General features: G+C 39.1%; 2 protein-coding genes across 6 annotated transcripts in view; both read right to left on the reverse strand.

Annotated features, from left to right (window-relative positions):
* The window catches only part of RIN3 (Ras and Rab interactor 3), a 67,096-nt gene extending 62,255 nt beyond the window's left edge, over positions 1 to 4,841 (reverse strand). Inside the window, exon 1 of one of the 2 annotated variants that reach the window (XM_065063632.1) lies at positions 4,521 to 4,841. Coding sequence is in view for 1 of the 2 variants with exons in the window: in XM_005506137.3 (XP_005506194.2) it covers positions 4,521 to 4,567 (47 nt within the window). In the remaining variant the exon portion in view is untranslated. The remainder of the gene's footprint in view (positions 1 to 4,520) is intronic. The other variant, XM_005506137.3, reaches the window with a different exon arrangement.
* Positions 4,842 to 14,205: 9,364 nt separating this feature from the next.
* The window catches only part of SLC24A4 (solute carrier family 24 member 4), a 93,590-nt gene continuing 82,979 nt past the window's right edge, over positions 14,206 to 24,816 (reverse strand). For 3 of the 4 annotated variants that reach the window (XM_065063633.1, XM_065063635.1, XM_065063634.1), the window contains exons 13-17: positions 22,019 to 22,185; positions 19,698 to 19,812; positions 17,657 to 17,769; positions 16,944 to 17,009; positions 14,454 to 15,207 (exon numbers count right to left, since the gene is read on the reverse strand). In XM_065063633.1, coding sequence (XP_064919705.1) covers positions 15,031 to 15,207; positions 16,944 to 17,009; positions 17,657 to 17,769; positions 19,698 to 19,812; positions 22,019 to 22,185 — 638 coding nt within the window. In that variant the 3' untranslated portion in view covers positions 14,454 to 15,030. Of the gene's footprint in view, positions 15,208 to 16,943; positions 17,010 to 17,656; positions 17,770 to 19,697; positions 19,813 to 22,018; positions 22,186 to 24,816 lie in introns of all 4 variants that reach the window. The other variant, XM_021292460.2, reaches the window with a different exon arrangement.

A 24,816-nucleotide genomic window follows, 5' to 3' on the forward strand; every position in this document is an offset into this window, starting at 1 on the left:
ACCAAGGCTGCCAAGACTGGGTCCATCCCAGCACATCCCAGCCCCTTGGACTGTAGAACCACTTTGTACTGATGATAATGTGGCAAGAGGGATTATAAACTCTCCTTGGTCCTCTAGAGAACAGGTGCTAAATGAACTTTCCCCTCATTCTTTCTAATTCTAAATCTCATAATAACTTCTCCAATACCACATTAATTGTCATTCATTTGTGTTCCATCACAAAAGGCAATCTAAACAGTCAAAAACATACACACACCCTTCCCTATACAGGGGGAATACCTCTGTGATACAGTTGGGAAAATGTGATAGTCCTCTGGGACATCACAGGGTTTTTGATGAGCATACCTACCCTCTACTCACAGATCCATCTGCACTAGAATTTGGTCACACATTCCAAACAGCTGCCTTTTCTTCCTAATTTCCCTTCCAAAATATTTCTTTCTAATCTCAAATGGAAAAAATCTTCCTCCTTTCCAAAATTATAATGGCTAAAGATCTGCAATGGACAATATTTTGTTCTGATTTCACTGAGACACTTCAGTTTCTGTACTCTTTAGCAATCCAAGCTCGCAAGCATTTAAAACTCTGGGAAGTGAATCTTGCTGCAGCTTCCTTTTCTAATGGATTGATTTTAGGTATTGGCTTTGATGTCTATTTTCCATGTTGTTTTCAAGATCCTTCTGAGTCTCACAGGCCTGTATTTACCAATGGATGAGTTAAAATATAGTCCTACTATCATTTGGAAAAATGCTATAAAATGATAATCTCTGAGATATCTGGACTATGTACACATGGTTTAATAAGGCTTGGAGCTGACCCAAATTTGTGTCAAGCAACTCTCACAGCTACTCTCCAGGACACACTACTCTACACATACACACCTGTACACACAGAGCAAGAGAGATGCATGCACCCATGTGTTGTACATTTTTCAGCCTGTGCTGCCTCCAGGATTGAAAGTCAACAATACAAACCAGCATGTAGCCATTTAGGACAGGAAGTGAAAAACTATATTTAGGTGAAACTGTAGAAGATGAGCAGAATATTGCTTACATTCGTGTCCCCATTCCTGTGAACACTGGTATGAGACTGTCTGGAATGGTGAGTTCTCTACTCAAGGGCAATATTCCCAGTGTGGTTTACCCTCTAGCAAAGGGACAGTTGCCTTCCACGCTATCACAACTGTCACTGCACAACATGCTCAAAGGATCCGCTAAGCTTGGCGAGTACTCACTGAGAAGCACTGGAAAGATCACACGACAAGACAGTGTGGTTGTCAAAATGCTTTTCTGTTAAATGCATTTAAGGAGATGTTATGTCTCCTCTCTAGGTGCACCGCATTCAGGTATCTTTGGAGAGCACCTCCTTCTTTGTATCTTTACAGGATATCCCGATCTTGGTGCAATGCATCTTGAGCACAGACATTTCCTTCCTGAGAAGCACCATCCCCCAGGATGCAGAGCGTACCCTTTCCAGAGCTTGACAGACAGCAGAAAGATTTGATAACACTGATTTGTTTCCAGTTGCCTGAACCGTCCCTTCCCCACTTCAACACCCCCATGTTCTAGACCTCCTGCAGCCAGCAGGACTTGTCCTACTTGTTCAAATAAACTTGGATTAAGTCCTTTACAATGGATGGCTCTTGAGGAGTATTTCAAAATTGTTTTTTCAGTTCAAACCTGTAAATGTTGGTATTAGATTTATTTACCCCAATGCAGAGACTGATATATAGCCGGGGCAGAACAGTTATTTGATAAGAAAGGTGTTGTGGCCAACAAGAATCTAAAAGCTCCCAATCCAGCAGAAGTCATGGGTTTGATAGGCTGCTTACCAGAGCACATCAGGCTAGGCAATCGAAACAGTACGTTTCAAAGCTAAAATCTGTGAACCTATGAGACTTGTTCCATCTCCAAATTCTTTCAGTGCTTGACCCCTTTACATCTACACACATCGCACGAAATCTGTCAACTGTGACGGTGGTTTTTGTGCCAAAAAGACACTTCACTGAAAAGATGCACAATCATTACTTCATTAGGCAGCCTGGTGCCCCAGAAATGGGAACCACTGTAACCCGTCGCAGCTACCTGAACCAACCATTATCCCAAAGGACTATTTAATACTTGCATATTATGTCTCTGTCTCAGTTCCCGTCTGCTCTCCTCATCATATATTTCCCAGATGTTAGAATGAAAGCATAAACGTTTTCATGAAACTGTGGTCACCAGGCTCAATCAGCTTACATTTCTCCAGATGTTTTGTGATCTCACTCCTTACTAACATTCCTAGGAGTTAGCCTGACTCTGGGTCAGAATTACTGGTTAAATTTCTCTCCCAACCCGTTTTGGAAGAATGTGATTAGATTGATCTCTAGCCAGCCCCTAGACACTTTCCTCCCCACATTCCTTTCTGAGGAGCTACTAATTCTGGAGGCAGATTTCTCTCCAGTGTCTTTCTGTCATTTCAAAGGTGTGAGTCAGCAAAACCTATTCATTTGCTACATGCAGAATAGACCTTTCAATCATTACTAGACATGGATACATCGATACTTTCAAAGTTGCTAGAGTACTTTTATGATAACTTGCACTGTCATAGTTTTTGTGAGTAAGCTTTCCCATTTAGTTAATAACCCGAAGAATATGGTGAATGAAGGTGCAATCTCATTAACTGCTCATGCAATTTTTGTCCACAGAATTTTAAAATCAGGTCCAAATTCTCCATTGGCAGCTTGCCTTATGTTACGATCTCTTTTGAAAGCTACTATTTTATCTACACATACTTTGTGAAATTGGTGCCTAATTCCATCTGACCATAACAGAAAATTAGCTAAACATTAGTTCTACACATTTCTAATTCTGTAACATGTTGGAGGCCACAGGGTATGCATGCTGAAGTGTAAGTTTGAAGATGTTCAGCAATATTGTGGCATGTTAACAGAGACTTAAAACATTTTTTTCCTAAATACCTAAGTTCCTTTTTATGAGTGGAAGATAGATTGAAAATAAAGACAATCAGTCAATGAAATAAAAGGCTGTTCCGTTAAAGTGTTTGGATGCTCATCAACTTATGAAGAACACACGCGACATGCCCATTTATCCTTCAGTATTCCTGCATTCCTGCAACCACTTGATTTATAGTCCAAATACAGGATCTATGGCTTATTTACTTTCTCATGCAACTCTAAACTGAAAGCAAACCTTTGCAAGCATGTGGCTCCTTTCAGACAAGCTGAGGAAAAGATAAACAGTATAAATCTTTCAGTCTCTCATTACTTGGTATTTTAACTACCACAAATGAGGGAATATCTGCAAAGTGCAAATTCTTTGAATTAACATCTACTAAGTTCCTCTTGCCAGTCTACAGGGATTGGATTCTTTCATTTTTTCCTTACAGCTATGTGACCTTTGTCCCTCAGTGTTTAACATTAAGTGGAACTGAGCAATTGTACCTTGGAACAAGAGTGTCAGTGTTGCACTTAATGTAAACAACTGAACAAGGCAAAAGCAGTGACAGCTGCAGCACAGGGTTCTCCCTCCGTCCCCCGCACTCCATGTGCAGATTTGGGAACAGTGCTCTGGTGAAACTACAGCACACCAGCCTGTCAGCAGCAGCTTCATCAAAGGGGACTGATTCGCAGCACACTCAGTGACCAAAAACACGACTATCCCATATCCACCTAAACAGATTCTTCTTCTGCACCCATCACAGACACATCTGGGAGACTTTATTTGTGGGAAACAGGCTACGTGTGTCAGACAGATAAGAAACACCCCGATATCTGGTATATGTTTTTCCAAGGGGGGTGACTGAAGGTTTCAGCAGCTGTGTCATTTTCCCCTGATTGTCTCCAACAGGAAACAGAAACGCTCAGCTCCAGCATGGGCTTTATGGTACAACCGAGCCTTGGGCAGATTCTAGCCTGATCCTGGAATCCCAGCAGCTTATTGTCCTACCAATCCAAACCCGCTTTCTCTCACACTATGTTTTCTGGCTCGATCCTGCAAGGTGCAGTGTCTGTTGGCCAGGGGCAAGGAAAGCCTGCAGTCTTTTCCAAACAGAAAACACATCTGAAGTCTGCGGGGAGGCTGCGGACAGGGCTGGTGTGTACCTCAGCATGCTGGAGCTGGAGCCACCATCAGCTCCTAGGGACGAGTCCTTATCCACTTCGCCGTATTTCACTGGAAGCAAAACAAGCCTCCCAGAAAAATTTGTCACATTTCCAAAAGCACAGAGTTCCCTTATTGTGTCCTTTAGCCCTAAACTGCAGCTTGGAATTCATTCTTCTTTTCTCTGAAAACCTAAGATTCAAGCTAAATAAAAAGGCATTGCAGTTTGTTTTCAGCTGGAACATGTTAGCCAGAGGAAATACTGCAAATTACAATACAATCATGACACACCATTGTGATTTTGTAGCTGATAACTCGGCAGCCAGCTTGCAAATGCAGCTGAGAGCTCTTTGTTAGGTAGCAAAAGGAAAGCGACAGTTATTAAACATGAGCAGTCACTAAAAATTCAGGACTTACCCTGAGTCATCCCTGTCTCCCTTGTCTTCTGCTGATGTTTTCATCATTACAGCAAACTTTAAGACACTTTCTGTTTCACAGTGGCTTTAGAGTTCCTTGGTAAAGAAAGCAATTCCTTTCCATGGCTGAGCAGCACCTCCACATCCTCAGGTTTTGTACTGAAGATATTTCAAGGGGCGGCAGGGGGAGAATGTTTAAAACAAGCTTCAGGCGCAGTAGTATCGGAGGGCAGAGGACTAAACAAGCACTGAAATGAAAGCAAACTACCAAGAGGGTCTGATTTTAGCCTCTCTTATTTCTACTTCCTGTATTTATATGAACGGGGGATTTCAGGAAGAGGCAGTCTTTGGTGGTCAAGGGTGTGTGTGTGTGTTATAAAGCCATATTTAGTAGTGAAGGCAGGTTAACCTTATTACAAAAGAAGAGCCTGAGACTGTCAGCTTGTTTGTTTCTCTAACTTCAGTAAGTTTTGGGGGAAATTGTTTTACAGGATACAGGTATACCAGAAGGCAACAGAGCATGGTGAACTTTATAAAGGATTTTATAAGGCAGCAGAGCAGTAAGTCTCTGTCTGCAAATTCCTGAAGCATGTGTATTTCTATTACTTGAGTAACTGGAACCAGATGGAGCTTGGAAACATTTATATTTACACGGGACCTGAGCAAATGAAATGTCTAACACTGGCAGAGGACAGCTTTGCAAAAAAAGAAATCCTACTTAAAGCAAAAGCTAATGGTAAGGTTGTAAGACTGCTAGTGAATGAATAGCTATCTGTGCTGCGAAGCTCCAGTCTTAGGGCGCGTTTGACCTGGAGTTACCTAAGTGGTCAAGTAATGTTTGTCATACTGGAAACCCAACTGAATACAGACCAGCTGTGGAGGCTGGGGACTGACAGATGTGCTGGTAGACAGCGCCGGTGGCACTCCTATTTGGCAACCCTATCATTCCAGAAATATTTGAAGAGAATATATAATGGAAAAAAACCCAGGCAGAAGTATGAACCAGAGGCAGGGAAAAGCAATTGCATGGAATGGAGAGGGAGACAAAGATAACTTTTTGTCCCTTTTACCTTTAGAAAGAATTTCCTGGCTTTCTAAGTGTAAGCAGACCTTGCCATACAGCCCACAGTGGAAATGGAAATGCCAGGCAGCTGCCAGTGCCTTTGCATGATGGAAACTAGACCTCAGTGTAGAATGCAGTTGATTCTGCTGGCACTAACCTAGGGAGAGTCACAGGGACCTTTATGTTCACCCAGTCACAGCTGTGGAATACAAGACTAACTTTTCTCAGGGGTTTTTTGATCAAGTCTGTAACTTCTGTTGACGTTTGAAAATTTATCTTCTAGCTTTTAGAAGATCTCTTAGAAAATCAAAAAGTCTTGACTGAAAGGCTGCATGATGGAAAATTCACCACCCTTCTACATAAGGTGTCTTAATGCTTAATTGTTGATATTATTTAAATTCACATCTGAGCGTTTGCCTTGACTTTTCTAGTTTAAAATTTTCAGCTACTGTATCTCATAATGCTCTTTTCTGCTAAATTAAGGAGCTCTTTGCTCCAACTCATGTAGTCATTTTCAGTCGACAATGAACTCAATGCAGAATTTAGCCCTCTCAGACAAACCAGTTAGCTGAGATTCACTCATCCGTCACTGTATGCTTGTCAGATCGCAGTTCTGAATCCTTCTGTTGGTTCTGGGCACAGATGTCCCAGAAAAAAAAAATGCTCTCAATGTGTTCACCACCTGGGCACCTTCGAAATGGCATAAGAACCATCTTGTAGGTGCATCACATAAATTCAACTCTACCCCAGGTTTTCATTTCCCTCCACTGAAATTCAACAGGGATCAGGCCCACTAAGAGTTTACATTTGCTTTGCTGGAAAATAAGTATGCTGAGACAGAAAACTGCAGAGGTGTGCTGATCTGCACGGACCTGCCCAGGTGGGGGAAGTCAGTGTTCACACAAATATGCAGCCATCCTAGGCAAATCACAGAATCACAGAACGTTAGAGATTGGAAGGGACCTTGAAAGATCATCCAGTCCAATCCCCCTGCCTGAGCAGGAACACCCAGATGAGGTTATACAGGAATGTGTCCAGGTGGGTTTTGAATGTCTCCAGAGAAGGAGACTCCACAACCCCCCTGGGCAGCCTGTTCCAGTGTCTGTCACCCTCATTGAAAAGAAGTTTCTTCTCATATTTAAGTGGAACCTCTTGTGTTCCAGTTCGAACCCACTGCCCCTTGCCCTATCATTGGTTGTCACCAAGAAGAGCCTGGCTCCATCCTGACGACACTCACCCTAAGATTTTGCAAATGCAGAACATCAGTTTTCAGAGAGCACGAGGCATTTTCAAAGACTTGTTAGGGAAGAAGAAACAAGAGGACTAGAACTATTAAAAAGACCCAGGGAAAATATGGCAAAATTTCAGAATACAAAAACCCCAGTATTGTGGTGCTACTTTCACATGATTTGAGAGAAGCACCTATTTTTTTTTCTTTCACACCATTTGCAATTTAAGAATGTAGAGTTTAGGAATTTGAAGCTTTGAAATGAGTTTTGTTGAAGATATCGACCAAACCTCATGAAAAAACTAGGTTTTTTTTTTTTTTCTGCAAAATGTTTAGTATTTCTGCAACTTAGTTGAGTATTTCTGCAAAATACTTAAAAAACGAAAATGAAGACAAATTGAAACAAAACTTTGTCCAGGCTTTGCTGGGTTTTTTTTAAGGCAGAGATTTGACAAGTTTGGAACGTGACATTGTGTTCTAGAATCAGGCTTTGGAAGCAAACAATTACACAAAGTTAAATGACAAAATAACATCCGATTACTGCAAAATGCCAGTTCTCTTTGATAGATCCAAGACAAATGGGGGAATTCTTGCCTTTTCTAGGACTGATTCACCCTTTCCATCTTAAGCCACAACATGTGGCAGCCCGTTTTTGTATTTTTATGCAGCTGAGTCAGAAAGGTTTAAAAATGGCTTATGGGGGAAGCCCTTAAGTACAATGAGCACTTTGGCTATAATAAAGTGCTTTCAGCATATGCACAGATTATATGATAGTTCTGCTTTCCATACAGTAGGAAGCAGCTGCACCAATAACATGGCATATGGTAAGAGCCCATAGGAATTGTCATGCCTATTGTGTCACTAATCCACAGATTATGTGCCTTTTATAGAGCCTATTACATAACAGATCATCATGGGTCATCATGTCATACCTATAGGGGATTAAAAGAAGTGGTACTTTCCACATTCAAATTTTGATTTTTTGAAGTTAATTCTGTGTATAAGAAGGAATCTTCTCCTTTTCCCAGCTTAGAAAATGTTAGTCTAGCATATGCCAGAGAATGAACCCCTACGCAAAAGTCAAAGAATGCAGGATATCCCCTTTCCTCACTTCAATAGGAGTCACCTGTAAATGCACAAAAACCACAGTGGCTAATGACAGATTTATACAGCAATAGGGATTCCAAAAGCATGTATTGTGGTTAATAGTAATAATATAAGGTTAATACAAGTAATAATATCAGTAATGATAACAAATATTAATAAATAAATAAATATTAATAAATAATAAAAGCAATAAAGTAATAAGGTTATAAGGTCAGTAATAAAATAAGGTCAAGCTTCATTTTAACTTGCATCTCTTGAAAGTAAACTGACTAGGAGTATTCATGAGAAGACTCTTGCCTAATGAAAATGTTAATATGTCAGACTAATAACTCTTAGCTCCTTTTTTTTTCCCCAGTAACTGCATTTGAAAGTTTTTCATCAGCTCAGAAGAGACTGTACCAGAGACTATGTACATATACCAGAAGTCATCATAGACCCTGAGGAGGACTACAGGTATGCTAGAAATAGGCAATCAAAGGTAAGAGGGATTACTCCTCCTCTTCACAGTATTTCCAGAGGCTGCGTAACTGGGAAAGGAAAGTAGTACTGTGCAGCTTTTGGACTTTGCTTCCATCCCCTCTACGCAGCACCCAGTACCCAGCGCGAACCTGCTGGATACCACTACACCACGGGACAGAGCAGCCAAAATACCGGGTGTTTCTGAGACTTCTGAATCAGTGCCTCAGTTCAGCAAGTTGTGCTCTCAGTAAACCACACATTTCTAGTCGCGAAAGAATAAATCATGTGTTTCAGAATCGCTGTGAATCAAACTTATACACTTAACTCACCCCAAATAATGGCTGGATCCAGGTGATACGCCCTGGAATAAATGAAAATGTGGGCCTTGTCATTCAGTTCAGCAGGGTCCAGATTCCGCCAAGAATGTGCAAGTACATATCCTAGTTGGGTCCTGAAATTTTAGATTTTGAACAGTAAATATGAAAGTGTGTCACATGGAGTCATCATCTGAGAAAAAAAGCAACAAACACTCTATCTGTTCATATAATTTATTGATAGTGTACATGTTTTTATATAGTGCATTACAATACTGACTGCTATAATCTGTTATAAATGCTGGATTAACTATTTTTTAAAATTTTCACAACAAAAATAATCAAATATCATGCCAACATTTTGTAACAAATTATCACATTAAATCCATTTGGATTTCATGACATATTTATCTGTACAAAGGACCCCATATCACAGAGCATTCACAGTGCATAAGGTCACAGTCATTGAAAAAATAAATAACATGATAAATAGATTTCTGTTATTTACAGTTTACAAACCCATCCCTTTCTGTTTTCAAAGTAAGCAGTTCTAGAAAGTTTTAATAATATTTAAAGAGGTACTGCACCTCCTAAGGGTGCACTGCAAATGCCTGCAAGTATGAAACAGAGGGAATTTTGAAAGGTTCAGAAGTTATTTCAGAGATTATAAATGACTTCAAATACTTTCTTGCAATGGAAGAGACAGTAGGACCCAAATTCCACTCTCAGTCCCACTGATATAAATTTGTGCCAACTACCAGGACATTAATGAGCCCTGGAAACCATGCCCAAGAATGTGAAGGCAAGAATTTGGTCATAAGTTCATGGCAGAGTTTCAGCCATTGGAGATACAGATGCTGCTGGGGAAGCAGATTTACAAGTATTTCTTGCATACACAAGTGGTATACAAAGGAAGGCCATAATCTTGCTGTAAAAACCCTCTGAAAGGAAGCGTTTTAGTTTGTATTAGCCTTTATAGAGATTATACCTGTCTGTTTTAGACATATTCTGATACATTTAGATTTTGTCACAATTCCCTAGTGCTATAAATCAGCCTTTATTTTTGTCTTTCAAGTTTACCAAGGTAAGTGGTGAACTGTGATAACTGATAAGATCGCAATGATCACTTACATTCTTTGCATGAGTAAAAAAGAAAAATAAATGGAATTAACATCAAACTGGTAATTCTTGTAAGAAAATACCTAAATGGCATCAGTTTCCCATAATCATTCATTCCTTTCAGACAGTGTACTCTGTCAGAAGTATGGTAGCAAGCAGAACAACGTGATGTTCAAACTGACACAATCACTATACATCTCAGCCTGTGGAGAAGGATCTACCTGTATCTCATACTTCAGGACAGGGATATATAGGATTTCACAACTTTCTCTGGGGAGACGATATCAGGATCTCCCACAGGGGGAAATGCGAGAAAAGTGTATGGTCAAGTTAGCCAAAAGTTTTTTTAAACTTGTACACAGTAGGTCAGAAGCTGGAATGTACATGTCAGTTGAACGGCATTCTTCTCTTCAGCAGAATATTGTGCACGTACATACAGAGTTTTCAAAGAAATAGAAAAGAAACTGTGTAGTAAATGCACGAGCTGCAAAGATTTTCTTGTGAGTGCTTAAACACAAATAACTGAGGGATCTGAGGGTTGCGATGACAGAACATTATGCCCAATGGTGATACGTTTCAGGTAGGAAGATTCTTTGGTTTCACCTGGCTATCAGTGTTATTTTAGTGTCTGTTTCATATTACATTAGGTCTGATCTTTCCTTGGCATGAATAATCAGGCAATATTTACACAGCTTAAAGCACTCTATCAAAAACATCTAACTGTAGGACACATGAAAGGAAGACAACAGCTCATGAGGGATTTGTGCAACTAGAACAAACACATAATAGAAACAAGCATGTGTAATTAAAGCGCAGTCACAAAGGAAATCAAAGACAGAATAGCATCTGCTCTATAATTCCTAAGTATTAGACTAGTAAAGACCTTTTCCATTTGTTTACATGTTGACAGAATGTTTACAAATATAAGCTAAAATGAGAAACTAATTATATGTTTGTTACAGCTGCAGCAAGCATATAAAAATAAAATAAAATTGGCATGCCAATGACTGAGCCAGGAGAAAGATGGTTGACAATGCTGTATCTCTTGGGAAGACGTAAGGTGTTCTTCTAGGCCAGCCTTCAGCCCAGAGAGCAGCCCTTAGATCATCAAATAGTCATTAAGATAACCATAACTGTAGCTTTTTAGATTGAGACGTAGCTCCTGAGCCTGACATCTTTACTCAGCTGATACTTTCATTAATCAGTAGGATTCAGAGTACCAGCAGGTGGACTTCCACTGCCCAACTTTATAATGCAGTAGAATTGTTACGGTATCTAAATGGAATCAGCCACTGCTGAACCCAATGGAAACACTCCTGCTTGCGCACCGCAGGCAAGATTGCGCCTGCGGGGCTGTGTGGGACCTGCTGCTGCCACGGAGCTGCGGCGGTGAACTGCTGCCAAAAGCTCTCCTTGACCAGCTGCACTTCACTTTGGATCCTGCTTGTACACCAGGGCAAATGCACAGTTTTGTAGTCTGAGAGAAGGACCCAGTTCTTTTATTTACAAGAGTGGCAATCCGAAGTGCTATCAGCAGAAGAGAAGTCCTTTTAGTTTGAGGAAGAAATAAAGTCTTTAGACTACAAAACCAATTAAATATTAAAATATCTGAGTATGACAGAAAACCCTGAAATCATGCTTGGCTGTCATCTTAGGACACAATCCAGCAAGGCACTTGGATACATGCTTAGCTTTAAGCACGGAATTAATCCTACTGAAGTTAAGCTTTGCTGGATATGGGATATCTTCTTCTGAGTTGCATTACTTTTCAGTGTTAGTATGCTGGCAATTTTCAGATCGCAGTAAGTTTTCCCTCTCACATCCACCAGCTTTCTTTTCACTCTTGAGATGAACATTAACTTACACAACATTGTGACATACATTTCAAAGTCAGCCAGCTAACTTTTGCAATGGTTAGTACAACAAAATGGCTAAAAAATTTTACTGACACAATCTGAACAGATGCAACATAGAACTGTACTAACTGCAGAGCGCCAAGACCAAATCACTCTACTTCTTAATTGGAAAATTTGTAGTGGTTTCCTGACCATATAAGCAAATTATTTTTTCTTGTATACATTTGAAAGGCACTAGTCTGCTATTACTCAGCAATAGCCTCCTGAATTACAGATACATTCCGATGTGGGTTTATGTGACATACAACGATTTGTCAATGACATCTTTCTCAGGCCATTCCATTTATCTGCATGGCTCTGTCTATAACTGCCATCTTTATTTATTTTAGCATATGGGTAATGACTACATAGGGACTCTCTGAACTATTTCATATGATTATATATCATCAAGGCCCTGATACAACATCTAATATTTCTTTGGCAATCAATACATCCCTGGTCATGCAGTGGTGTCAGAGGACAATCCTACTAATGTTATTTGCAATTATAAACATGGCATGATACCTGCCTCATAGCAGAAGATGCATATGAGACCACCTCATGAAATGCAGCATTAGAATTCAGTATAAATTTTCTTGAAGTGGATCTATGTTTTAGGCAAGCCTATAGATGACAGGACCAGCTATGCAATTTAAGGTCAGTATTACCTTCTAAGATTGTCTCCTGCTCCAACAGAACACACTGGTTTTCTGGAGCAGGTGGTATCCGATTCAGGCAGAATAATTCTAAATTATGTCTGAAGGGTTCATGGGATTAGCAAACAATTTAATGCATATTTGGGCTGAGGATCAGCTGCTACAGAAGCAAATTGGCACCCCTAGTCTTCTTCAGTTGCCTGGCTCAGAAATATGAAGGTACAGTACAATTTGCTAGGTCTGGCACAATAAACATTGATGCCCTCATCACTGCCAACTCAGCTGATCACTGACATTCACAACTAGATTTTGGAACTACTCTTCTGTAGTGTAAAGACATCTGAGCTGCCTGAACTGTGTATAGAAAAGCAGATGTTTGCTTGGAGACAGCTAGTTCTCCAAGCCCACCCAACACCAGAACACAGGAACAAAAACATTTACTCAGCCTCTCTCTGTGCTCCTTTCAGTGTCATATCTAAGCCATCACAAGATTTTCAGCAGCGAACTGTCCTCCAGAAAGATGGCAGCGAAGGGAGCCAGACTAAAGAGGGATGCTCCTACAGTGGCGCAGCAGGATGCTGCATCTTCACACCTTTCTGCAACAGAAGACTCATCAAGATGAACATGAATTCCATCTCCTCAGCTTTCCACTGCAGTAAAAATGTCTTGAATGTCTGGAAATGGGGTCACCGGCATACTTGAGATCAAATATGTTACTGTCATGCTTACCTATTCAATAAAGCATTTTAATAATGCTGTATTTGTTGCCATTTTTAGAACTGGTTAGTTTAACTATGTACCTACTTCATTAAAGTCAAAACCCCTAAATAGATACTAATACTGACATTTGTAACAAAGTATAAAACAAATAACAAATACATTGCTCTCTTTTCCTTAGGATTCCATTGAAAGGATCCAATTACTAAAAATATTCAACAGCAGAATAAACTCCTTTTTTTATACCAAAATAATTTTTAAAATAGCCTTCATTGTAAACACATTGCCTGATGTAAACAGTATTCTGCATGTGAGCTGGTTAAACATAATTATTTGTCATATATGTCAAAATAAGGAACTTTCTGAGTAAGTGCTTAATTGCTAAGATTTTATAGTATGTTCTCATTGACACAATAATGGGATTTTCTATATATAGTCTCAAGTGCAAAATATTAATATATTTAAAAACGTATCGACAGTTGATAGATTTGTTTTGGTTTATAAACATTAAAAAATTAAAAAAATCTATGTATAGAGAGAACTGTGCTTCTTGAGAAACTTTATGTGATAATTCACATACAGTTTTAAAATATTTTAAAAGTTTAGTAGCAATTCAATATATGCTGTCTCAGTGATTTGCACTCATAATGACTGCTACAATGTGGAATGTTGTCCATTATTTTTAATACTCTGGGCCAGATCTTGTCGATTACATCCAGAGTAATTCCTTACCTCAGATTTATGCTGGTGGAAAGGATATAAAATCTTGGCTTCTAGTAGGGGTTAAAAAGAAGTATATAATGCTTCAAAACTTGCATGCAATCAAATCAAGTATGATATTTTCTTGAAATACTTGGGTTTTTTCTACGTGTTTCTTATCTACACTGCTCAGTGTCAGACACTCATCTCATTAAGCTTCTGGGAATAAAGGAAAAATGGAGAAGAATATACCAGCTTCTCAAATGATGAAACGAGCTTCTTCCTTCCACCAATCAAATCAAATCAAATCAAATCAAATCAAATCAAATCAAATCATAATCAGGGTGGGTTTTGTGGTCACAAAGTCTGGATTATGTTCAGATACTACTCTCAGCTGATAACAATAACTGATAGTTACTGAGCACCCAGTTGTATTTTATTTGTTTAATTTCTTCTAAATCTACACAATGGGCTTACAAGGGCCAATGCAAAGTTTTTCTTGTGGTGTAATACTCCACAAATGTTAGTTTATATTTATGTATACAGCATTCCTCACGAGTGGTAAAACATATTTTTTCAAGTATGAATTTCTGCATGTAATTCTCTTCTCTGGCATGCAGATCCTCTGACTTCTATTGTGCATCATCACAAGTGATACAACGTAGAACCATTTCCTCTTTTTTCTCTGCCACATTGTTCATGCTCGTTGGAAAGAGTGCTAAATATTCAACACTGCCATCAAAAGCTGTCAGTGCAGTTCCTCTATAAGCAGAGCACTTGAAGGGTGAAATGATGTCCTCAACAGTGCATGCCGTGATATGTGCCTTGGACTTTCTGGTCCTGTAGCTGAGACAGTTTGACTGAGCCAAGAAAAATTCTGAACTTGCCTCTTCCATGGAAAATAAATGCCAAAATCCAAAGAACTATAAAGATTTTTTTCCCATCCTTTTGCTAACCATGGTGGTGGTGGCTGATTGTCTGCAAAAGGAGAATCAAAACCACAACAGAATGTCCCAGAAACGGGTTGTTTTAGAGTTCTGCATAAAATCCACACAGCTTTATGACTGAGCAGCACTATCCAAAGAGGAGGAAAATGCTTTGGTTGCCTCGAGCTAGCATGTTAAAAGAAAGGTACGCTTTCCTTCCACACAGGTAAAAGTGCTTGTTAGCTGACGAAGCAGGAATGACACTCAAATTACTGATGGAAAGTAGGTAGAAAGGTGAAATGCCTCCTGTCATTTACAGCAGATGTCATCAGAGGTATCTGTCTGTCTTCTTGCTGTATTCGTCTTGGCACATAGGGAGGTTGACAAAGGTGAAGACATTAAACTCTATCAATATAGAGAAGCACAGGAAAATAGCATAAAGAAACAACACGTAGATGCCTAATTTCCTGTCAAGTTTCCACTTATTTACATGGATTCCAAGCACCTGCAAGCAAACAAAGTGTTAGTTAATTAAGCCCCAAAGGAGACTTTTGGAAACAACCATTATAAGCTAAAAATAAGTCTTTTGAATTAGAGATCTGGAATGAAGACAAAATATATTCTCAGTATTTTACAGATCAAAAAGACAACATACATTTTTCTCATCAAGAAAAGGAATGTAAAAGCCCAGACTAAGAACTCAAAGCCTAGCCTGACTCTCGGTTGTCCTAAGATCCTTTCACAAAATACTAAATGAATCCAGTTAAAGGCACCTTAACAAATTCTTTATGCATCGAAGAGTCAGGCCCCTAGGTGCTCAGTTTCAGTTTGTGGCGCATTTTCAGTGCACTGGGCACATTCTAGTCAGGCAGCACTCATTCCTTGATTCAGTGTGAACTGAAGAAATGCACTGAAGTACTTGAATGCCTCTCCCTCCAGTGTTCCCCCTATGGATCCTTTATGTCCCAGCAGCACGCCAGCACCTCAAGTTCACTCTTTCAACAGCTTCAGAAGAGGTGCCTACTTCAATGTTCTGCTCAGCTCCAGAACAAAGGGGAGTTACAAGTTACAGGTAGCAAAGCAATGAAGTCCTCATGAAGGCATCTATTTTCAATTAGGTTAAGTGCCTCTGAATTATTATTTGTTTTGCTCAAAATTCTCCACTGAGTTTTGCTGGGAGAGCTTGTGTGAATCAGGGTATTGACAAGAACAAATGAGACAATAGCAGACACTTCAAACTCAGGTGATATGGCTTCTGCTATGAAAAGACACTCTTCAGAAAAGCATGAACAGCTACCATAATAACATATCTGCATAATCCTCTCAGTTTTTCCAAGGTGCTAATCACCAGCATTCATGCAACAACATTGGATACAAACATCTACTTAACACCTTTGTTCTTTCATAGGCATTGTGCAGTATGGTGCAACTGGGGATAAGAACAGGCTCCCACAGCTTATATATCAGGTGCATTAGGAAGTTAGTGGCAGAGTGAACAGCCCTGGTCATTCTATCACTTAAGTCGTGCAAAGATGTGGAGTTTTGTAAGAGTGCAAAAAGTGATGATCCCCTCCTCTACAGAGCCTCCACAGGCAACCAGTGAAAGACATTAGTGTAAGTGGGTATTTTGATACCTTTGGGATTTGATTCTTCCCACAGAGCTCTCCCGGGAGTCAGCAGGGTCAGACGTTAGGTACCAGTAAAATTGACTTTTGAAACAGAATTATTGTTTTACTTAACAAGTCATGGGTTACAAAGGCGTCTTATGCTGCGTGACATTTAGCATGCCTATTCAAAATTCTGAGCTTCACAGTCCTCACAGACTAGTCTTCACTACAGATTTTAGCTACAGCATTTGATTAGTCCAGGTGGTTTTGGAAATCAGAGACAAGGGCAAAGGGTGATGAAGCATACCTGGGTCTTGTCCCCACATAGAGACAGACCTGGGCTATGCAGCTGGACATGGAAGCACCAAAGTATTACTGGATCCCACAATTTCAACACCACTACTAAAATAAATGGGAGCTACACGTATCCAGCATCTCTTGCACCAAATGTTAGGTTTCAGTCCTCACTGAGGACTATGGTAGCTCTTCAACTCATAGCATTGCTAGAAGAATGATATTTTACAAGAATCAATGCTTTGGGGATAATAAGCATTTCCATTTTATCCTTCTGTAACATGTAAATACCTAATAAGTATTTTGCAATTGGAATACTTAGAAACACTCAAATACTTACCGTAAGCGCCACTGATCCTAGTAAAAGTGCAACTGAGTAGACCAATCCTTTGCTGTTAATCTTAACCTGTGGGAATTAGAGAAGAGACCTATAAAACGCTCAGCATATAACTCTGCTTTGGAGATCAGAAATCAATTTACTGATTTATGTTCCACCTTCTGTTTTGAATAGTGACTGACTTACAGATTTTAAACCATGCAAATCCATGACAGATTTATCGTAATGAAGAAGGGAAAATTAAGGAATCAAAACAAATGTATAAGTAATCCTACCTCCATAAAAAAATAACTAGTATTTATAATGGATTTTATGTTAAAAGATCCTCAGGAGAGAGAGATAGCTGTTATACTCATGTTACAGACAAAAATGCTAAGGTACAGGGAGACAGACAGGTGTGCTTGAAGCTGTGTAGTCAGAAAATGACAGAGGAAATAATAGATATCCATGGCGCTATTTTTCTGCTATACAGTATAATGTACTTCAGTTGACAAACTGGGATTTAATCGCAACTTGTGGAAGGAAAATTGCTTCCTTAACTCCTGGTTCCCTGGCAAAGAAATAGCACCTTTTTTAGCAACTAATAACATGCTCAGCAGGTTCCCTTTGTTTTTTTTTTTTTTTTAAATATATATATATATTTGGATGCTTTAAGATATATATTTTTTTTTAAATAGACAGAAAGAACAAATTAAAGATTTGCCAAGTATACATACGGTCGATCCCCAAAAAAGCGCTATGGTCTGCAAACCCCATGGAACGCCAAGGCCCACCAGAATGTCAAAGACATTGCTCCCTATTGTGTTGGATACTGCCATGTCACCAAGGCCTGCAGAGAAAAAAACAAAAACCAAACAAAAAACATACAAACAAACAAAAACACACACAAAAACCAAACTTGTGGGTAAAAACGAAGTATAAGACCATTACACTGTGTACTAGAGAAAACTAAAGTGGAATAATCTGCATTGATCCAAGCCCCCCTAGACTGGCCGGAGAGTCTGAGGCAGGGAGACAATTTCCATAATCTCTGCATGACTTCTGAAAAAAGCGTGTAAAATTCGCTCACTCCAACTGCATCTTCCTTGTTTCTTGCAGAGCCTTTACTGGGTGTGTGGTATACATTGAGCAACTGGGTTCAATGCCAATTGAAAAAACATGTCTTTTTCTAGGTAGTCTGCCACCACAGGGAACCTGAAGATTATGTACTGGATTTAGTATGCAGACATATGGCCTTTATCTTATGTGAATGATGAAAAGTGGTTCTGAAAAGAGCCCAACTACATGGTAGTCAAAGATACTAAGCAATTTTGTGGGGCTTAATCAGCAATGATTTCAATTCAGGAGCAATAAAATGCTACAAGAAAGGAAAAAAAGGAGTGAATGGTGGTGAAGTCCCTAGGCATTACCCAAAATCTACTCCTAATGCTCATCACTGGCTGGCATCTCATTCTGCACCAGTGTCAATTGATGTGAGGAAGGCAGAATTCTTCTCTGCCCCTGCTAATTTCCCTTAGGCACTTGCCTAACTATTGAACCACTTCCACAGAGGGAATGCTGGAATGGAAGAGGAACTCTGACATAAAAGGGACATGTCCCACAAGTACAATCCCTACAGTAGTTTTGCCTAATACTAGAAAACTACCCTAAAGAAGCAGTCTGTTCATTTAAAAATGTAATATGTTTTCTTTCTGTTCTTGCAAATATCAGTTGTCTTTAATACTACATATGGAAAACTAATTTAATGTGAAGGTAGTTCCACAAGATTCCTGAATACTTTTTTTGTTCTGCTTTATGTGAGATTTTCCTGTACTCAACAACCTGGAAAATGGAATCTTTTAAATATAGAATTATTTTCAATTAAGCAACATTTAATAGCACTACTCCTATATCAAATTACAAAGGTAGGGCTTTTGAGTACTTAATTTATCAATTCAGAATTCTTGTTGTTTGCCCAATGATGTGTGCTGGAGATCTCACCACATGAGAAAAAAAAAAAGACTATGGGAATTGGAACAGTGGAAAAGAATACAACTAGGACCTTTTCTTATTCTATTGCAACACAGGAGATCACACTGTCAGGTTTGATATTTTTGAACAACAGGAAAGGATGTGGCTATGTGTATTTCTCAAGTAAAAAAGAACATGTGAAGAACCTTAATCAAAACTTAAAGAAAGACACATGAGAAAGCCTTTGACAATTGCAGTTGGAAAGCTGATGACAACATAGCTGACCTCTAAAACCTTCTCAAGTGTGGCTGTTCGTATGTCCCAATTGAAAAGTGGCCTGCATTTGGATGAGAAGTATACTTGGAGCAATATCACTTCTGCTAGATCCACTTAAACAACTTCACTTCTCTGGGTTTGAGAGGTCTTCTAGAAATCAGTACAAGTTTTACATGGACAAGTGCTGGTCAGTATATATTCTTTGATGTAGGTTTTAATAGCTGATACTCCAGTTTTGTCTACTACTTTTATCTTTTTACTCTGACTGATACATACTGTGCATGGGATATCTGAGTGTTGAATGACCGTCTAGAATGCCAGGGTGTGCCCAGTCCCAATAAGCAAAAGATAACATGACAGGGACTATTTATTCGGTTCACAATAATAAGTATTTTGGCTTTTATTTTTACTGGTTCAAGGCCTTGTTAAAAGAAAAATAAGAATAAAATTACATTGAGAATTTGTGTGTATGGAGGAAGCAAATCACAGAGTATGTACGTAAGACTGCAGTTGTACTTCAGCAGACAGTACCTTGTCTTGCTACTATCAGGCTGGCCATGCAGTCTGGGACGCTCGTTCCTGCAGCGAGGAAAGTAATGCCCATGATCACGTCTGGTATCCCAAGGGTGTATCCAATCACAGTCACCTGAACAGTGAGGAAAATAGATTAACCTATCATATATGGAAAGTCTCCTCATTCCAATACAGGTGCAGCACACTCTTAACTTTGATTTATGGTGTGGACCTTAAAAGGATTAGACTCAGCATACTTATCCATTTCTGCAAATTAAATAATTGTGGAATAACCAGTCTAAAAGCAATCCTGTGAAAAGGAAAAGTACTTTGGCTCACATTATTCAACATTTTATGAGCAAATAAAAAGCTCAATTTTCTGTATTTCTAACAGGAGATATTGATCTTATAAGGAGGAGCACAGACATAATCCAACCTGTGGGCTTTTTTTTTTATTCCCAAGAACGTCAAGATTCTTGCTGGTTCTGTTCTCAAAAGGACTGCAGCCAACTTATATTGTGATATAGGAGCAGAGGTAAAAAGTACTTTTTTATCACAACACATAAAGAAGGAATTGGTTTCTTGCATGACTCCTGATATAATCCCAAAGTGAGCAAGTCTGTTTATATTGTCCCCTGGGAGTCTAGATGCAGCTTTAAAAGAGCTTAGGGAATGGCTGAAGCATGTAGCAGAACTCTTAGAAAGGAGAGGGAACTGTATTTAGCTGGAACATCTGAAGAAGACTGAAAAAGTGTCAAGAGAAAAGGCTGAAGAGGCAGCTGAAAAGGAAACAGCCTCATGAGAAGACTGAATCAGGGACAGGCAGCTGCTTCCCTGCTGAGACTGCTGAGGGTGGAAAGCTTTAAGGCTCTGTGTTGTTTTCTTGGAATAGTTTGCCAGTCTCTTACATGAGGAAAACTGGACCCTTTGCCAAAGAAAGGGTGTATTTTAGGAACCCGCTCGCAAACCTTATTCTCAGGGGCAAGCTGTGACTCAGAAAGAGGAGTGGGCATGATTCTCCTGCTGCAAGTGATAACGGGGTATTAAGGTCTGTCTGCCTCTTAAAATAAGTTGTGTGGCAGCCTTCATGAGTACATCTCTCATTTCTGAAGGGGACATCTACATCTACATCCAAGGTACAGAGTGTGGTCTTGCAAAGGACACATGGTAGGAAATGAATGCGTGGCTTTGGCACCATCATGCCAGGCAGAATGAGCGGCTGGCACAGGAATTTCTCCAACACAGTCTACGTTAAGAAAGAAGAGGATTTCTTTACAATGCAAAATTGTATAGAAAGGTGCAAAGAGTATACAGAAAACACAATCTTCCATGAGAGAAAACATAAATATAAAGCAGACTGCAAATGTCTAGAACATCTAAGGAAGTTAGAGATGTTCTCCAACCAAAAAAGATTTTCCTGGTAAGAATCTGATGAACAAAAATTCTTCCATGTGCATCACTAGAGAAGTATATATATATATGACTATGAGAGTATATATGTGAAAATATATATTCCAGGATGAAACCAGGTAAAGGTTTCTTCACTGTATTTTCCTTTAAAAGGAGAATTGGGCATATAAATTCTTCAGCAGCACATCCTACTGATTTCCAGTTATAGGTATATACAACTTTTTGGTTTTGCATCTTTTAGTGTAGGAAAAGGTAACTTTCTATACTTCAAAAGTATGGCTGATTTTTCCATCACAGAAACTAATTTAGGCAGCTTTCTTATTCATGCCTCTTCTCTGACTGAAAATGTAAATTTGAGAAACTGAAAGAGGGTAAGAAAGAAACAATAGGAACTTCTCAAATCTTCAAGTAAGTGTGCTCCTGAATCAACAACAATTTACAGATCTACACCTGATACACTGCTTCTCGCCAATCCAGGGCAAACAGAAACATACCAGCAATCATAATACTCTTCACTAAGAAAGATTTTCTTGCATTATTCTAGTCCACTTGAGGTGTTTTACACCACTTCTGAGTCTTCAAATTTTACCACTCATCTGCCTTTTATGCATGTTTCAGTATCAGACCCTGTAGCCAAATTTCTGAAAGTGCCTCAGTTACTGACAGTTAAATGTTTCCATTTAAACTCCCTTTTATTACTTGGATGAAAATCAAGCTGGCACCTTCCTGTACCATCTTGGACCCTACTGGACCCCAATTATTTGTGCCGAAAAGAGCAAAAGAAAGCTTGAATGATAATAATTAGAGTATGAGCTGAAGAGACTGCACTACAATTACACGCCTTTCCTTAACAAATACACAAAAGATCTATTATCTATTTCAAGATGTATGTTTTACTCAGTATGGGAAGTCCTGCTACAGGCACTTACCATCCACACCATGAAGTAGGAGAACAAGGCAATCCAGAGAGTGGATAAGATAAATGTCAGCATAAAGCACCTCTCCCAGCGTGGTTTGCTGCAGTTTGGAATGGTGCAAAAGAGCATGAATATCAATGGCCATGTCAAAATCCATTTAATTTTGTTCATTTTTCCATCTGCAGGACAAAGAAAGGAAGAACAAGTTTAGCTTTCCCATCACTATCCCAGGCCCAGTTACATCTCTTCGAACACAGCAGATGATCCCGGAAGGATGTTTACAGTTGTACATGTCAGTTCATTTTCCAGTGTATCCCTCATCTATAGCTGGTCTCATCACTCTCAGCCAAGTTCTGTATACACATCCAGAATCTTATAAGTCTGCCAAGGTCTATGTAAATCCATGAAAGAATTACAACGATTTAAAAGCATGGATGATTTTAAAATCCAAATTCACAGTCAGGCTTGTTGCTCTTTCAAATACTTGTATTACTATTAATCCCAAATTAAAAAACAAACAAACAAAACAAAACAAACCCAAAGCAGACAAATACTTTCACAGAAAATAGAAGCACAGACCCAGCCTAGGAATATGACAAACTTGTTTCACATGCTTCGCTGTGGTCACTTGGGCAGAACTTTAAACTGGTACTTAGAAAATCTAGGCTAGTTATAATAACTCTCTCCAACTGCATTTAGCACCACCTTGAGATGGTCTCTTATCCTCTGTAAAAGGAAACCAAAGATATTGACTTCCCTTATACAGCTCTCCAAAGTCAACCATAACTACTGAAGACAACTACACACCTCCTCATTTTCTAAAAATGTAAAGTATTGTATAATAAATGCGTACATAAATATCAGTACATAAAATAAAATTATTTTATAATGGAACCATATATAGACAGGGCACTTACATGTTTCATGAGGTATCCTCCAAGTAGGATAAGGAATTTGTTTATCAGGCTAAACCAGAGTATCACAGCAAACAGTATGGTGGGTTTTGTTTGGGTTTTCTATACATTGTTTTAAAATTATGCTAGTAAGGATCTCCATCATTAACTGATAATTATATGCATGAGATCTAGTAAAATATACCATTATGAATAAAATTCTTGATCGCACTGAAGAAAACTATCAGATAAATCTTCTAGTGAAGGTATTCAGTTAAATTATAAAGGGCAGGTAACAATCAGTGGAATCTCCTATCAATTTAACCAGGAATTTTCTTTTAGCGAAGACATTGGGATTCAGGATTTGTTTAATGGGAGGTTTAGTCAGTGAATTCAATTAGATTGAAATCTGCCCTCTGGACCAATGTGCACCAGATACAATTAAATATTAAACATTTAAAAATCAATAATAATTCTGTAATTTATGAGTCTGCTTTCTAGTCTAATTTAACATGGCACTTCCAAATGCAAGCCTTTATTAATTTACTTTGGTATGTATTCTAGTATTAAACTGCCTTGTTTAAGTTATTAATCAGCTCCTTGAGATTTTCTTGTGAATTCTGAGATGCCATCAACCCACCAGGAAATCTTAGACTACGGTTGACTCTTTATTTCCATTTAGCTGTGGCTCTTTATCCCTATTTAGCTTGTGGCTGTGGGACTTCTAACACACATAACTACTGAAGTCTGCTTGGGTCAATTCTAATTCTAGAATTTTACATGTCACTGGGGATCTATAACAGATTTTATAGGAAAGTCCTTTTTTCCTCTCCGGTTACATATACTGCTGTACAGATTTTAAAACAGTTACCTTTTATCTGTTCTGTCCAGAAAATGACACTTCTTAGCTCATATCTCACTTTAACTCTATTAACAAGGCTGTAAATATCCTATGGTAATTTATACCTCCTCCTGTGTAATTTGACACAGTTTAGATCATTAAAAGATGCTTGGTAATTTTACTCCTTGTCTACCCAAGTTGCTAAGCTTGGTTCATAGTCAACAAGTCAGCACAACCGAGGTCAGTAATTGCCTCAGCACATAATTCCAAATGCAGGGCGAGTGCGTGACTGTTCGACAGGAAAAAAATATGGATCTAATTCTGATCTGATGTGGGTTTAATCTGACTGACTTCAGTGCTGCTGCACACAGGAGATTCAGTCCCATTTATTTTTTCAATAACGTGAAAAGAAGAAACAAAATTGCCTGGAGAACAAATAAATAAACGCACTCAGCCTCTGCTGGGGAATATGTATCTTGTCAGGGATCCTGCCTAGTGCCCTGAATTATTTAAACAAATGCGAAAGTGTGAGAATTCACAGTGCCTTACCACTGCCATTGCTATGGTTGCTCAGCTCCAGGAAAACTGAAATATTAGTGGAGGAAGACTTGCCTTTTCCTTATCTTTGCTCAGTTTGAATGGATGTGTGTCCGATTAAAATTCCTGGCTCTGTTAGTGTTGATGCTTTATCCACACAGCACCATGAGTCAGAACTGGGTTTTACAGCTAGATGGTTTGTGGAAGTGACATTTGCATTTATTACATGGCAAGCAGGCTTGAGACTTTGGTGAACAATAACTGCATGTAATTCTGGGTTTTGCTGGCTTGACAGAGCAGCTGACTGGCCGCAATAGTTCTGAACCACCATGGCCAAAGCAGCCTACTTGACACACTTTACATTGGCATCTCTTTTGTGACAGGGTCTGCTAGCTTTTGTAAACTTTATAAGAAGCCTTAAGTATATTTGGCCTTGGTTCTGACTCAAGCCATTTTCTTCAGCTCCTGCTATGCTGGGTCATGGAACTCGTGTGACACCCAGTGCTAAAGAAGTCTACTCTTATGCTGTAACTTGGTAG

Source organism: Columba livia, chromosome 5 (genome assembly GCF_036013475.1).
Source record: "Columba livia isolate bColLiv1 breed racing homer chromosome 5, bColLiv1.pat.W.v2, whole genome shotgun sequence".
Taxonomy (NCBI): Eukaryota; Metazoa; Chordata; class Aves; order Columbiformes; family Columbidae; genus Columba; species Columba livia.